At 45.4% G+C, this 17,284-nt stretch overlaps 1 protein-coding gene across 1 annotated transcript in view; it reads left to right on the plus strand.

Moving 5' to 3' along the window:
* tmprss15 (transmembrane serine protease 15) overlaps positions 1-5,555 on the plus strand; it is a 42,234-nt gene extending 36,679 nt beyond the window's left edge. The window contains exons 26-29 of the mRNA XM_063487662.1: positions 2,374-2,428; positions 2,561-2,690; positions 3,878-4,752; positions 4,927-5,555. Coding sequence (XP_063343732.1) covers positions 2,374-2,428; positions 2,561-2,690; positions 3,878-4,752; positions 4,927-5,555 — 1,689 coding nt within the window. The remainder of the gene's footprint in view (positions 1-2,373; positions 2,429-2,560; positions 2,691-3,877; positions 4,753-4,926) is intronic.
* Positions 5,556-17,284: the final 11,729 nt, after the last annotated feature.

The following is a 17,284-nucleotide window of genomic DNA, read 5'->3' on the forward strand; positions in this document are numbered from 1 at the left end:
CACCCCTGGCGTCGTTGCCCACCTCTCAATTTTAAATACACGTAGACATTGAGGACTATCAGGAGGGGCTATGCGCTTACCTGCTGCTCTGGCAGGTAGCTCCATGCCCTCCTGGGTTTTAAATGCACCTTAGAACACACATACATCAACACTACATATGAGCGGGTGGAGGGAGGTTTGGAGTCTTCTCACACCCCCGGTCTCTGCGGCCTGCTGGAGCGGGGGGGCTAGGAGGAGGAGCTGGCCGTCCGACTGGGTTCTGGAATGTGGGGCCTCCCTGCTGCTGCGGAGTCGGGGCGGTCTGCTTCTCTCCACCCCAGGGAAAAGGGTAACACCACCTAGGTTTGGGTGAAGTTTCCCCCTCCAGGGGCAAGGGTACCTAGACCCGGTTCCTAGAGTACGCTTGGGGAGTGTGATTGTGTGTACAGTGTCTCTTTATGTCTGTCTCCACGTTGGTTGAGTGTGGAGTAATTGCCTATGAGAGCATGAGGGTGGGAATGGATGTTTGTGTCTGTGTGTGCCTGTATGTCTGTGTCTATATGTCAGGTCGGGTATCAGACGCCACCTCTCTGGGGACATCTCAGGTCCTCCAAGGTTTGGAGGCCTATCTCCCCCCACCACTTCCCCTGCCGGTGGCGGACGCCCTCAGACATCGGTGCGTTGGTGGTTCTTTGTGTCCGGGGATGGGCGTCCAGGTACACACCAGGTACCACCTCACTCCTGGTGGCTGCTTATCGGGGCCTGGAACCTGGGGCTCGCTCGGGCCACTTTGGGGGTGGGGTGCCCTCGGCCTCTCGGCCTGGGGCTCGGTCACTCAGGCACAGCTGGCTGCCGGCGGAGCTCACGGGCACGTCACTGCAACCCCCCCTGGCTCCTGCTCCGCTGAGTGACCCCTCATCTGGGACTCTCCTCAGCTCTTTCTGGGACAGTGGCGCGGCTGCCCCTCTGTTGGTCTTCCTTGGTCTCTTGTGTTCTTGGGGGCCTCTGGATGTCTGGAGTCTTGATCTCCTCCATACCTGCTTCATGCCCTGGAGGACGGGGCTGTGGCCCCCCACACCCTCTAGCAGATCATTACATGAAGGAACCTTTTAAAAAAACAAGCGCGCTCATGCTCACAGGTGTACACACGGGTGATCACACACACAAACTACACCCTTTTTGGCTCCTACCTCAAAGCACACTGTGCGCTGTTGATCTTACGTGCTGCACAATAATGTTTAATATTAAGTATTTACTGTCATATTCCCATATATCATTGTGATGTTGTTTATTATGTTGCTCTTGTTTTCTTCTGCTTGTTTTCTTTTTTCTTTCTCAACAGGTGATCCAGGTGATCGATATATGTATTTTTTGTCTGCTTATTCTGTTGGTTTTTGTTTTTTGCCCATTTTTCCCCGTCCCTCCTCTCAGTTGTTTTTCTTTCCCTCTTTCTTTCTCCCCTTTCTTTCCCCCAATCAAGTCTGTCCCGTATTCAGCAAATGAAAATAAAATAAATAATAAAAGGTGAATCAAATAGACCATTACGGCAAGGCTGGGATGGTCCATTTGGTAAAGTAAATCCGTTGGGCATCTTTCTTCACCTTTAGACAACAATTCTGATGGCAAAAGAACCAAACGGGACAGGCAATAAAAAAAAAGGATTTTCTATGAGTCTGTTGTGGTCAGTGCTTTCCTCTCTGCTGTTGCATGCTGGAGCAGCAAGTTGGGGGTCGCCGATGCCAACAGGCTCAATAAACTGATCACAAACCTAGTAACGTTGTGGGGCCAGACTCCCTTAGGGTGGTGTCTAAGAGGTGGATGTTGTCCAAGATAAGGACAATGCTGGATCTCCCACCCACTCCATGACATGCTGGCCACTCACAGGAGCACGCTCAGTGGGAGACTGAGATTACCCATAATACACTACTGAACAACACAGGAAATCATTCCTGCCTGTGGCTGTACAACTTCTCCATCCAATGCACAGCACACAGTGCAGTAGTTACAACCTCACTATCTGTACACGCTCTACAATACAATAACAAAGTTTTACAGGTTAGAGTCAAATGTCAGTCACACAGTAATATTCTGGATATTTATAATTGACTTATTTGTATATATTAGAGCTCTTTCTTATATTTTGTAACTTTATAACACATTGTATTATATAATTCAGCCTGTTACTCTTATCGTCTCAGAGTGACTGTAAACACATCATTTCTTCAGGGATTCATAAAGTGTTCAGACTCTGATTCTTTTGCATGTCGTACTGAGTAAAGGATGAACCTGTAACATGGGTGTAACGCAGACATCAGGTGTGCCTCTCAGGCTGTGCTCTCAGTGCTGATGGGTGTGTAAGCTGTAAGTGTGTAAGTTTAAATGTGGTGTTTTCAGGGCGACTCTGGTGGTCCTCTGATGTGTCTGGATGATGGAAGCTGGACTCTGATTGGTTGGTGTTTCACACACACACACACACACACACACACACACACACACACACACACACACACACACACAGAATATAGATATAAGCCTCACATTAGGTTTGACGGAACGCTGCTCTCTGATTGGTTCCTCACAGGTGTGACCTCATTTGGCGCAGGCTGTGGACTTCCTCAGAAACCCGGAGTCTATGCTCGAGTCTCGGCCTTTGCTTCCTGGGTCGCTCAGACCCGACGTTCCTCCTCTTCATCACACTTTAAAGATCCACTGTGACCTTCCACGTGTTCCGATTATAAAAGAGTCACATGACACACTAACGGTGTCAGCTGACTAGATGGAAACACATTTCCAAAGAGAAATCAATCAAGTTTGATTGTTTCAAATAAAGATCTGATTAATCAAGTCTATGAAATAAAGATTTTATTCTAAAACTTTCATTATGGCGTAATATCCAACTCTGTCAGCAGGTGGCAGCAGAACACAGTGACCAAAAAGATGCTTTCAGCTTTTTATGTTTATCAGTAACAACAAGAACAGAAATGTGTTGAATGTAGAGAAAATATCAAATCTGTGATTCTAAAATCTCTTCTCTGTTTGTATCAGTCTAAACAAAATAAATGAAACTCAACAAATCGAATCCTTGTGATGAATGACAATAACTGGTTTGGTATGCCCTAGAGGGGAGCCACTCAGTATCTGTCCTGTATTTTGTTTTATTTCTTAGTTCAATAAATGAATCTCCTCTTACATAGAAGCACCTTTTATACACCCCAGGAGGTGACTCTGTGGATCTCATTGTGAGGGGAAGCTAATGATTACCACAGACACCTGAACACAGCAGAGGAGGCGGATCATATTTACGTTTCCTTCCTGATCAACGTTTACAAACAACCTTCAACTCCACCGTCATCACAAACAAGCAGAGCGTCCTCCTCTGTTACTCCGACCCTCTGCACCTCCTCTGTTACTCTGACCCTCTGCACCTCCTCCTGTCCCAGTGCCCTCCTCTGTTACTCTGACCCTCTGCACCTCCTCTGTTACTCCGACCCTCTGCACCTCCTCCTGTCCCAGTGCCCTCCTCTGTTACTCTGACCCTCTGCACCTCCTCTGTTACTCTGACCCTCTGCACCTCCTCCTGTCCCAGTGCCCTCCTCTGTTACTCTGACCCTCTGCACCTCCTCTGTTACTCCGACCCTCTGCACCTCCTCCTGTCCCAGTGCCCTCCTCTGTTACTCTGACCCTCTGCACCTCCTCTGTTACTCTGACCCTCTGCACCTCCTCCTGTCCCAGTGCCCTCCTCTGTTACTCTGACCCTCTGCACCTCCTCTGTTACTCAGACCCTCTGCACCTCCTCCTGTCCCAGTGTCCTCCTCTGTTACTAAGACCCTCTGCACCTCCTCTGTTACTCCGACCCTCTGCACCTCCTCCTGTCCCAGTGTCCTCCTCTGTTACTAAGACCCTCTGCACCTCCTCTGTTACTCCGACCCTCTGCACCTCCTCTGTTACTCCGACCCACTGCACCTCCTCTGTTACTCCGACCCTCTGCACCTCCTCCTGCCCCAGTGCCCTCCTCTGTTACTAAGACCCTCTGCACCTCCTCTGTTACTCCGACCCTCTGCACCTCCTCTGTTACTCCGACCCTCTGCACCTCCTCCTGCCCCAGTGCCCTCCTCTGTTACTCAGACCCTCTGCACCTCCTCCTGTCCCAGTGTCCTCCTCTGTTACTAAGACCCTCTGCACCTCCTCTGTTACTCCGACCCTCTGCACCTCCTCCTGTCCCAGTGCCCTCCTCTGTTACTCTGACCCTCTGCACCTCCTCTGTTACTCTGACCCTCTGCACCTCCTCCTGTCCCAGTGCCCTCCTCTGTTACTCTGACCCTCTGCACCTCCTCTGTTACTCAGACCCTCTGCACCTCCTCCTGTCCCAGTGCCCTCCTCTGTTACTAAGACCCTCTGCACCTCCTCTGTTACTCCGACCCTCTGCACCTCCTCTGTTACTCAGACCCTCTGCACCTCCTCCTGCCCCAGTGCCCTCCTCTGTTACTCAGACCCTCTGCACCTCCTCTGTTACGCCGACCCTCTGCACCTCCTCTGTTACTCCGACCCTCTGCACCTCCTTCTGTCCCAGCGTCCTCCTCTTTTACTCTGACCCTCTGCACCTCCTCCTGTCCTTGCGTCCTCCTCTGTTACTCCAACCCTCTGCACCTCCTCCTGTCCCAGTGTCCTCCTCTGTTACGCCGACCCTCTGCACCTCCTCTGTTACGCCGACCCTCTGCACCTCCTCTGTTACTCCGACCCTCTGCACCTCCTTCTGTCCCAGCGTCCTCCTCTGTTACTAAGACCCTCTGCACCTCCTCTGTTACTCCGACCCTCTGCACCTCCTCCTGTACCTGCGTCCTCCTCTGTTACTCTGACCCTCTGCACCTCCTCCTGTCCTTGCGTCCTCCTCTGTTACTCCAACCCTCTGCACCTCCTCCTGTCCCAGTGTCCTCCTCTGTTACTAAGACCCTCTGCACCTCCTCTGTTACTCCGACCCTCTGCACCTCCTCCTGCCCCAGTGCCCTCCTCTGTTACTAAGACCCTCTGCACCTCCTCTGTTACTCCGACCCTCTGCACCTCCTCCTGTCCCAGTGTCCTCCTCTGTTACTAAGACCCTCTGCACCTCCTCTGTTACTCCGACCCTCTGCACCTCCTCCTGCCCCAGTGCCCTCCTCTGTTACTCAGACCCTCTGCACCTCCTCCTGTCCCAGTGTCCTCCTCTGTTACTAAGACCCTCTGCACCTCCTCTGTTACTAAGACCCTCTGCACCTCCTCCTGTCCCAGTGTCCTCCTCTGTTACTAAGACCCTCTGCACCTCCTCTGTTACTCCGACCCTCTGCACCTCCTCCTCTCCCAGCGTCCTCCTCTGTTACTCCGACCCTCTGCACCTCCTCCTGTACCAGCGTCCTCCTCTGTTACTAAGACCCTCTGCACCTCCTCTGTTACTCAGACCCTCTGCACCTCCTCCTGTCCCAGTGCCCCCCTCTGTTACTAAGACCCTCTGCACCTCCTCTGTTACTCCGACCCTCTGCACCTCCTCTGTTACTCCGACCCTCTGCACCTCCTTCTGTCCCAGCGTCCTCCTCTGTTACTAAGACCCTCTGCACCTCCTCTGTTACTCCGACCCTCTGCACCTCCTCCTGTACCAGCATCCTCCTCTGTTACTCTGACCCTCTGCACCTCCTCCTGTCCTTGCGTCCTCCTCTGTTACTCCAACCCTCTGCACCTCCTCCTGTCCCATTGTCCTCCTCTGTTACTAAGACCCTCTGCACCTCCTCTGTTACTCCGACCCTCTGCACCTTCTCCTGTCCTTGCGTCCTCCTCTGCTACTCCGACCCTCTGCACTCCTCTGCTACTCCAATCCTCTGCACCTCCTCTGTTACTCCGACCCTCTGCACCTCCTCTGTTACTCCGACCCACTGCACCTCCTCTGTTACTCCGACCCTCTGCACCTCCTCTGTTACTCCGACCCTCTGCACCTCCTCTGTTACTCCGACCCACTGCACCTCCTCCTGCCTGTTTAAATAAACAGGCAGGATTTAAACACATTTGTGACACGTGACATTTCTCAGCTTAGCTTCACCCTCAGCTTTGGCTCACAGGCTGCTCTTTCTTCATCAGAGGGTGTAGCTTATCTCAGCTTCCGCAGGGCAGGAGGTGGGGCACACCTGGACAGGTTGCCACCCTGACGCAGGGCTAGCACACAGATAACCATTCACAGCTGTGGGCAGTTTACCCTCCACAGAGTGGGCGTGGAACCTTTCTGCTGTGAGGCACCACTCTAGCTCATATGGAGGAACACATGTCATTATATAAAGAATAATGATATGATTAAACATTATGAAGAGGGCGGGGCGAATGCCATTGACTTTGATGCTATGAATGGTGTGGTAAAATTGAAATGGTTAAGATAATGGTTAAGATTCCTTTTGGAACGATATTCCCATTGTGGTTTTGGGTGAAATGGGTGGAGCAGACGTTTTGTTGCGTTGTGACTTTGACTGCAGCTCGTTACCTGTTAAACTCTCAGCAGGTCCTTCTCTATTAGAAATGAATTTATAAACATAACTTTACTCCTCACAATACCCCAGTATGGCAAAGCAGGTATATCTGTCTGTGTAAAAAAATCTGTGTACATGGATTAGTGGAGATCCAAAGGGATTTGGGCTGTAGCTCATTTTATGGATGAGAATGGGGCCAATTAAAACATGAGATGTTCTGTGAGAAGTTTGACATAAGAGGCTACTAAGAGTTGTAAAACACTAACCAAAGCCGTCCCAGCCCCTCTGAGATCAATGACTGAAGAAGACGTTGTGCACTCTGACATCTCTCCTGGACTGAGACAGCTCTGCAGACTCAGAGTTCACTTTGGTGACAGCAGTTTTACAAACAAGGCCATCAGAAATATTGTGATAAATCCTAACCTGGTTAAAAGAAATTATATTTTAAAACAATCTGAGTCCAAGGAGGTTAAGGCGTTACAAAGAAAGTGAGATTTACCCAACCAACGGAGCTGGACCTGGACAGACGTGTGGAGCTGGCTACAGTCCAGGGGATTCCAGTTAGCACACTTGACGGTAACTGCAGTTAAATTTGGGTTGTTTGCTGAGAATTCAAATTTAGACTTGGTGAATGACTTTCTGGAAGTCTGGAGTAAGTCGCTGAAACTTGTAAATGACAAGAAAGGCCATGAACTTGTTGTTCCTTTCAATAAGTTCAGTTTATGTTAAGTGGAGGCCTCCTCCCTATCTGAGATGTGGATCATGATTTCCCTTTCTGTTCACACTGTTTGTTCCTATGTTCTCAAATTCTACATTGCCTGTTTTTCTATTTCCTTTTTTGTTTTGTTTGTTTCTTTTCTTTTCTCTTGTCTTTTATGTTTCATTTTCTCTTGTTGTAATGCTCAGCATATTTAGATGCATGAATAAGCACTGGTGTACAGAAGGGTAGATATTGTTTTTGTACAACATAATATCACGTTATTACAATATGCATAATTACCACGTTATAACAAAAAACCTTTCACGTTCTTACAGTATAAATGATATATTGTATGAACGTAATAATTATGTATACTGTAACAATATGATATTATGTTGTTCAAAAGTGAAAAGTATATTGTTAGAACAATAAAGTTTTCACATTATAATGTGATATAGCTCTATCTTTCTTTTGCCTGGGTGGCAATGGTGTCTTATATGTTACAATTGTTATGGAAAATCTTAAATAAAATTGCAACTACCAGGTGAGCGTGTCTTTTAAAGTGAGGTTTATTAAAGAAAAAGGAAAAGAAAAAGAAAAACACTGCAGTGGAGAAAAACGCTCAGATCAAACACCAGTTTTTCTGAGGATGGACACCGCCTCACTGTGTGTGTAGAGCATAAGGCCCACTTGTAGGGCACATGCATACAACTAAGTGACATGAGTGCTCTTGCTAATGTGATATGATTAAAATATGTGATTAATACAAACAGAAAAGAAATCTGTATCCACACACTGTTGTTGACAAATATTCAATGAATAGGCCATGAAAAGTGAACCATGTTATAGCGAGGGTATAACTGTATTTCAATTCAATTTTATTTATAATAGCACCAAATCACAACAACAGTCACCTCAAGGCGCTTTATATTGTAAGGTAGATCCTACAATTATACATGCAGAGAAAAACCCAACAATCATATGACCCCCTATGAGCAAGCACTTTGGCGACAGTGGGAAGGAAAAACTCCCTTTTAACAGGAAGAAACCTCCGGCAGAACCAGGCTCAGGGAGGGGCGGGGCCATCTGCTGTGATTGGTTGGGGAGAGAGAAGGAAGACAGGATAAAGACATGCTGTGGAAGAGAGACAGAGATTAATAACAAGTATGATAGAATTAGAATAGAATTCAACTTTATTGTCATTGCACATGTCACAGGTACAAGGCAACGAAATGCAGTTTGCATCCATCCAGAAGTGCTTTAGCCATGATATAGATATATTACAAAATATATATTAGCAATAATACAGGTATATAGATATATTACAGAAATGGGTCTGTTATAGGTATGTTACAATGTACACGGTATGAAGGTATGTTATGAATATGGTATAACTATAAGTGTATACAGGCTGTAGTGAGTACAAGCTATGTACAGGCTATGAATAGGATATAAATATAAAGCTATACAGAAATATGCAAGTTGTAAACAGTTGTAGAATTATAATTATCGTATTGTACAGAATGATTGTTTATACAGAATTATACAGTAGTGCAGTTAAGATAAGTGAAATATGTGGCTACTTTCTACAGAGGCTATATAAAGTGCTAGTGGTTGTGGGTGTGTGTTCAGTCCATGAGTTTAATGTGAGTCAGATATCAGGAGGCAGAGTTCAGGAGTCTGACAGCTGTGGGGAAGAAGCTGTTCCAGTACCTGGTGGTCTTAGTCCGGAGGCTCCTGTAGCGCCTCCCAGAGGGCAGGAGGGTGAAGAGTCTGTGTGATGGGTGACTGGGGTCTCTGATGATTTTCCCAGCCCTTTTCAGACACTGCTTCCTGTAAATGTCATTTATGGCAGGAAGTGGTGCTCCAGTGATGCGCTGGGCCATTTTCACGACCCTCTGCAACGGCTTCCGGTCCGAGGCAGAGCAGTTCCCGTACCAGACTGTTATACAGTTGGTCAGGATGCTCTCGATGGTGCAGCGATAGAAGTTCACCAGGATGTCTGAGGACAGGTGGTTCTTCCTCAGAGTCCTCAGGAAGAAGAGGTGCTGGTGAGCCTTCTTGACCAGCTTGGAGCAGTTGGTCGTCCAGATCCTCGGAGATGTGGACACTCAGTAACTTGAAGCTGCTCACATGCTCCACGGCTGTCTCTTTAATGTAGATGGGTGGATGTGGGTCAGCATTCCTCCTGTAGTCCACGATGAGCTCCTTGGTCTTCTCAGTGTTAAGCAGCAGGTTGTTTGTGTTGCACCACTCAGCCAGACGATCCACCTCCTCCCTGTAGGCGGTCTCATCGTTGTCACTGATGAGGCCAATCACCGTGGTGTCATCTGCAAACTTAATGATGGTGTTGGAACCATCAGCAGGTCTGCAGTCGTGGGTGAAGAGGGAGTAGAGGAAAGGGCTCATCACACAGCCTTGTGGTACACCGGTGTTCATCGTGATTGTAGATGAGCAGTGGTTATCCAGCCGGACATGTTGGGGCCGGTTGATCAGGAAGTCCAGTAACCATTTACACATGAGGGAACTGATGCCCAGGTCTGTCAGTTTCCTGGTGAGTTGTGAGGGGAGGATTGTATTGAATGCTGAACTGAAGTCTATAAACAGCATTCTGGCGTAGGTGTTGTTATTGTCCAGGTGTGAGAGGACAGAGTGCAGTGCGATGGAGACTGCATCCTCTGTGATCCTGTTCTGACGGTATGTGAACTGGCATTTAACCCTATGATTCAATGCAGAGAGGTCTATTAACACATAGGGAGTGAGAAAGGTGATTGGAAAGGAAAAACTCAATGCATCATGGGAGTCCCCCGGCAGCCTACACCTATTGCAGCATAACCAATGACTGTAGAAAACATGGACGACGCGACAGCTCCCCAAAAATGAAGCCAAAACATCTCTATCGCCCCCTGGTGTCTGGCTGCAGTATAGGTCATAAATCTCCAAAAGTTGATTCTGTTCATCTGGACGTAGCGTTTTGTGGGAGAAACGTTTCGTCACTCATCCAGGTGACTTCTTCAGTCTCAGCTGACTGCAGGTTTCAATCTTATAAACAGTACATTTGCATAATGACTGAAACCAGCCCACTGAAGGAACAATGGGCTGGGAGGTCAGTTCCTTAATCATAATTATGCAAATTCTCAAATTCTCAAAACAAAGATTCTTTCTTTTGTTATCAATAGTTCTCACCACGCTGATTGATGTCCAAGGGGTCTCCTTTCCCATAACTTTGATTCTAATTCCTACCGCGGTGATGTTAAATTGGGGTGAAACGTCATCATAACAGCTTTGACTGACAGCTGCAGTTACGGAGAAACTTGCGTATCTCTGTTCGGGAATAGCAGATAGAGCGTAGGCTCTGAGAGGAGGGCCAGCGTTTACGCTACGAAAACACGACCGAGTGTTTAACCTGACAGCCTGAGGTGTTCTTCAGTAAACTGGACTACCCGACAGAAGGACCCGAGGCCCCGCTGCACTTTTTCAGTAAGTTAGTGAGTTTGCATATAGTGTGAATCACTTTATGGTAAATAACAGTTATTCATACCTGAGTAACCAGAGAGGATCATATATTTTTAAATATATAACTTTCTACAGGACTGAATATAATATCTTTATGTAAAAGTCCGGAGCCTCTGGGGAGTATCCGAGTATTTATAACATTACACAAACCAAAGGTCTCCATCACAGTGTTCATGAAATGCTGGGTTTATCCATCTCCTGGGGCGGGCCTACGGAGGAGTGCTGAAGATTTCCCTGTGAGGGAGCTGCTGGTGAACATCATGAGTCCTGCTTGATCAATGCGATGAGCTTCAGTGTTCCTGGTGTTTCTTAAATGAAGCCTCTCTCAGTGGGTCAACAGAACATCTGGCATCTGGATATAATATGGACTCTATTATTAAATGAAAAGAACAAATTAGACTACTGAAACCTTCTGCTCCTGTTTTTAAAGTCTCCATGTTACCAGGCTGTAGAGGGCTCTGAAGATTTAAACCGTTTTAGATCCATCACACTCACAGTCTTATGTTAAAATCTCAAAGGACAGCATTATATTTCTGATATTAACAGTAACTCTGGGCCTCTGTGGAGTGTGCAGATGATCTCATCACTGTCTAAAAATGGATAACAAAACCTAAGCAGTGCTGAATCCTTCAATAACACAGACTATTAGAGTAACAGGTGTGTAGCATCGCTAACTAGCTAGCAACAAGCCTCCAACACAGCGCGTATGCTAGCGGGTAATCTAGCAAACAAATTAACAACAGAGTGATTTTAGATGTTGTAGAACTATAAGATGATAAGCTGTGTGTCTTTTTCATAACAGTGACGTGGTTGTATTTACCTTAATTTAACAAGTCGTCAGTCGCGGTAAACCCATCAGCAAGAAAATGGAGCAGCCGGGCTACGTAAAAAGTGTAGGGGGGCGTGTTTGCAGTCACGTCCAGCGGGTGTGTGGGTGGGAGCGTTACACAGTCGCTCCACCTCAAGTCACTACTGCGCAGACTCTGGCTCCAAAAATGCAAGATGGCAGCTAGGGATGGGTATTGATAAGATTTTCACGATTCCGATTCCATTTTCGATTCTGTTTAACGATTCGATTCTTTATCGATTCTTTTTAAAAAAGGAGAACACTGAGGTCGATTAGCTTAGAACTTTGTTTTATATCTTCTCTTTGAACAAGATAGAAATTTAGGAGTAACATGGCCTTACAAACCCAACAGTGAGATCTTAAGAGATCCACAGCCTACGGCTCTTCAATGGGGTGTCACAGGGTCCCCGGGGAAAAAATTGTAAATGTAAAATAATAAAATAAATATTCTTCTGTAGCAATAACAAAGTATAACATAAATTATTCTGCAGCAATCACACAAGAATATCCAGTAATGTCCCTGCCTACAATTAAACACATTCACTTACCGAAAATCGGGGGCATCTGCTGTGGCAAACGGGTGCAAGCCTTTTACCACAAACTTAGTCACTGCTCGGTGACATTCGTCTATCCTGGCCTGAAAGGAGACGCTACCGGTAGACTGCAGCGAGAACTGCCAGCATCTGAGCCAACCAGACTCTGTCTGTCTCATCATGGTCACCTAAATGCACAGTAATGGCAGGTTTTGTAATAAGGCAGATCGCGCTAACATAATATGCACTGTTAGTTGATTATTTACCTGCCGCATTAACGGGAGAGGACGTGCAAACGTTACCGCTGCTGCTGGGTTGAGATTCACGAGTCCGGAGCGGAATTAAAAACACGACATTCATTTAAGGTCATCGCGTGTTTTGTGAGCAAATGCTTTTGCATATTCGTAGTGTTTCCTCCTTTAAATTAAATATCTACTTTGCAAGTATTGCAAGTTGCCCTGTTGTCATCCGTTCTCGTAAAGTATAACCAAACTTTTGAGCGTTTGAGTCGCTGTGTTTCCTGCCAGGTAAATGACGCTCCGCAACGCGGTGACGTCACTCGGGGCGACTGGAATCGATAAGGGAATCGTTTGCAAAAATGGCAAACAATTCCAAGGAATTGAAACAGTGGGAACCGGTTCTCCACAAGAACCGGGTTTCGATACCCATCCCTAATGGCAGCCTCCACAAGCGGGATATTTTGGCTTCATTTTTGCACAATGGGAGGAGGCGCTGTCGCGTCGTCCATGTTTTCTACAGTCATTGCAGCATAACTAAAAGAGGATTCAGAGTCACCTGGTCCATCCCTAACTATATGCTTTAGCAAAAACGAAAGTTTGAAGCCTAATCTTAAAAGTAGAGATAGTGTTTGTCTCCTGAATCTAAATGTATGCTATGTCTTCTAATGATGCTGCCTAAGGGAAGCATGTATAATGTAAACAGAATTGGTCCTAGCACTGAACCCTGTGGAACACCATAATTAACCTCAGTGTGTGAAGAGGACTCTCCATTTACATGTACAAACTGGAGTCTATTAGATAGATATGATACAAACCACTGCAGTAAGTACCTGTAATACCTACAGCGTGTTCTAATCGCTCTAATAGGATATTATGGTCGACAGTATGGAACGCTGCACTGAGGTCTAGCAGGACAAGCACAGAGATGAGTCCACTGTCAGAGGCCATAAGAAGATCATTTGTAACCTTCACTAAAGCTGTTTCTGTGCTGTGATGAGCTCTGAAACCTGACTGAAACTCTTCAATAAGCCATTCCTCTGCAGATGATCTGTTAGCTGTTTGACAACTACTCTTTCAAGGATGTTTGATATGAAAGGAAGGTTGGAGATTGGCCTATAATTAGCTAAGACTGCTGGGTCTAGAGATGCTTTTTAAGTAAAGGTTTAACTACAGCCAGCTTGAAGGCCTGTGGTACATAGCCGATTATTAGAGATAGGTTGATCATATTTAAGATTGAAGCATTAATTAATGGCAGGACTTCTTTGAGCAGTTTTGTAGGAATGGGGTCTAAAAGACACGTTGATGGTTTGGAGGAAGTAATTATTGAAGTTAACTCAGAAAGATCAATTGGAGAAAAAGAGTCTAAATGAATATCAATGGTACTGAAAGTAGCTGTAGATAATATTACATCTGTGTGATGATTATGAGTAGGGCTGGGCCAGATCATACTGTTCACGGTAATACCGGTATAATGTTGGGCAATGATAAGAAAGTAAAATATGGCGATAGAATATGGGTAAAACGCGCATGCGCAGTGCCTTTGTTTTCATACGCACATGGCAAAAAAAGCATGGCGGTGACGGAGAATGAGAAGGGCGAAAGCAGATCGTTGAATGAAACGGATGAACCAGAACTGGTTTGTAAAAATGCTGCAACTTCAGTGGTGTGGAACTGGTTTAGCCTTCGTCCATCAGATACACAACAAAGCACTATTTTTGGTAGAGCATGCTAGCGGGCCGTCGTTATTACCGTGTTTTTTGGAAAATACGGATATGTCGGCCAGTTTCCACTGGAAATGCCTTTTGGTTAAACTGTCAGTGAGGAATTTGCATTTGCACTGTTACATTTTTATATAACTTTAATGCACATAAAAAACAGCTGCTTGTTTAAGTGAAAATACATTGATGTTTTTTTTTTTGTTTTTTTTTTTTGCACTAATAAAGTTGTGGAGTTTAAAGTTTAAAGTATTTTGTCTCGTGTCAATTATATCGTCAGTTATATCGTTATCGCAAATTTTCAAATGTATATCATGATAAATATTTTTAAATATTTTTGGCTCTATTTATGGGTCATTTTTTCTCTAATGATTAAAATTTTATTTGTGAAGAAGTTCATGAAGTCATTACTAGTTAACGTTAAAGGGATTGTTGGCTCAACAGAGCTCTGACTGTTTGTCAGCCTGGCTACAGTGCTGAAGAGAAACCTGGGGTTGTTCTTATTTTCTTCAATCAGTGACGAATAGTAAGATGTTCTGGCTTTGCGGAGGGCTTTCTTATAAAGCAACAAACTATTTCTCCAGGCTAAATGAACGATTATATTCTTAAACTTAGTTACAGCACTTTCAGAAAGACATCTACTGTGATAAAGTCTACTCTCCACTGCTGTGTAATCAATCATTGTAAATGTAAATGTTATCAGGAAATGATCAGACAGCAGAGGGTTTTCAGGAAACACTGTTAAATGTTCAGTTTCTATGCCATATGTTAAAACAAGATCTAGAGTGTGATTAAAGTGGTGGGTGGGTTCTTTTACATTTTGACAGAAGCCAATTGAGTCTAATAACAGATTAAATGCCATGTTGAGGCTGTCATTTTTAGCATCTACATGGATGTTAAAATCACCCACAATAATTATTTTATCTGAGCTGAGCACTAAATCAGATAAAAAGTCTGAGAAATCAGAGAGAAACTCTGTGTAAGGCCCAGGTGGACGATAGATGATAACAAGTAAGACTGGTTTCTGAGTTTTACAGCTGGGGTGGACAAGGCTAAGCATCAGGCTTTCAAATGAATTAAAAGTCTGTCTGGGTCTTTGGTTGATTAATAGGCTGGTGTGAAACATTGCTGCCACACCGCCCCCTCGGCCTGTGCTTCGAGGTTTCTGGTAGTTAGAATGACTCGGGGGTGTTGATTAGGGTTGCCAACCGTCCCTTAGAAAACGGAATCGTCCCGTATTTAGAAACAAAAGTACACGTCCCGTATTGAGCTAATAAGGGACGCACTTTGTCCCGTAATACAGTGAGAATCAAAAGTAGTCTATAAATGTTAAAGGAATTAACGCTTTGTTTGAAAACATAATTCCCAGCCCCTCTCCTGCTTTGTGACCAATGAGCTGACAGCACACTTATGACAATTCGAGTATGACCATTCAGATTACCGCTTATCTCATTGGTCGAGGAAAGGTCGCTTACGGAGAAAATACCGGAAGACAACAGATGACCACAACAAGAAGCATGGCCAACAGGGAAACAAACGCCGACACTGCGGTGCAAGTCTCGGACGACAGTACACCTAAAGCTGGGCAGACACTGTGCGATTTTTCAGTCACGTTATTCAGCTCTGCTCAAACTGCACTCGCAGGGTTATAAGTTGGTAGGTCACGATGCAGGGTCTCACACTATACCGCCCGATGCTCTGATGCGACCTGAGTGCTCACACTGTGCCTCCATAAAATGAAGGTTATAACAGAAAATCTGTCGCTCGCTCTCCCTCTCTGTCTTTCACTCACACAGACACGCACACCACCACCATCAACTTTGCTAAATTGCTAATGAAAAACATTGATCAGGCAGCTGTGATTGAGCAGCAATGTAGATCCAACTATTTTCACGGTTGTTGTGGTTGTGATAATTTTGTGAGGCCACATCGAAAAGGCTCGGATGAGCTTTCCAAAGTTCTACAAGTTGTGCCTCCATCACTTGTGTCCAGATCACGCGCTGCACAGCCGCGCTGCTCCGTCTTTTTCACCGACGTTTACGTGTTTGCGCGTGAGCAGTGTGAGCGGCTGCGGTGACACCCTCACGAGCGATTGATGATCGGGAGCTGGTCCTGAGGTGTTAATCGCTTCTCGTTACCCCACGTATACTACACGATGAAGGCCAAAATCGGGCCGATCACCAAATCGGTCGCACGACTCAAAAATCGGCTCAAAATGAGCCAAAAATCGCACAGTGTAAGCCCAGCATTAGACCAGCAATGTTTGTTCCCCTCAGAGAAAGAAAAAAAGGCTGCAAAAGCACAGGGAGGAATGGGAAAAGGAAAACACCTGGCTGGAAAAGTGCACGATAACACCTATAAAGCGCACTGCACTGTGTGCCGGCGCACTTTTTCCATAGGCATGCTTCTAATGGTGGGCACATGAAGAACATGAGGGGCGTGAAAGCTCGGGGAACCCTTAACCAATTTTTTGTCCACCAGGCCACGGCAGAAGCAGATATGGTATGTAAACACTGGTTTGTTTTTTTAAACCCTCTGGTTAAGGTTAATATGGGCATGTGCAGTGAATATCAGCGCTATGTGGCCAGAAGTGTGATAATATAATTTATTTTGTGTAATAAACAACTGCAAGGATAGATGATTACAACAAATAGATGACTAATACATAAAAGTAATACATAGATGAATAATGATGATGAGTTATGATGCGTAATCATGGGAACAAGCGGGTTTACAAACGGCAGCAGCTGATTAGCATTAGAAAAGCTGAAATAATGCCTCAACTGAAGCCAGTTGTACTAAATGCACTATATGTGCACTGTTACAAGAATGTTTTTCGTTCTATTGTTTTCTATTAATTTATATAATTTTAAGTTAAGCAGGACAGAGTTCTTTTAAAGAAAGATTTACTTATATTCTCAAAAGTTAAGCATGACAGGCTTCTGTTTAAGAAAGAGACCTGTTTTATTGTGTTAATGTTGTCATTTTGAGCTAAAAATAAATGGCTAAATGATCATTTGTTTCCCATATGGTCATATCACAAAGAATATGCATCTACTTAAATCAAATTCAAGTCAAATGGTTAAAAAAATAATTTCACACACAAAAAAAAGAGCTACAAAATTCACCACACTGGGAAGGGTGAAGACAACTGGGTTGCCCGGCCCTGGCCACGAGGTGTCCCTTATTTATTTTTCAGGGAGTTGGCAACCCTAGTGTTGATTCATTTAAACTAACATAATCATCCTGCTGCAACCAGGTTTCTGTAAGGCA

Source organism: Pelmatolapia mariae, linkage group LG10_11, assembly GCF_036321145.2.
Source record: "Pelmatolapia mariae isolate MD_Pm_ZW linkage group LG10_11, Pm_UMD_F_2, whole genome shotgun sequence".
In the NCBI taxonomy this organism is placed as follows: domain Eukaryota; kingdom Metazoa; phylum Chordata; class Actinopteri; order Cichliformes; family Cichlidae; genus Pelmatolapia; species Pelmatolapia mariae.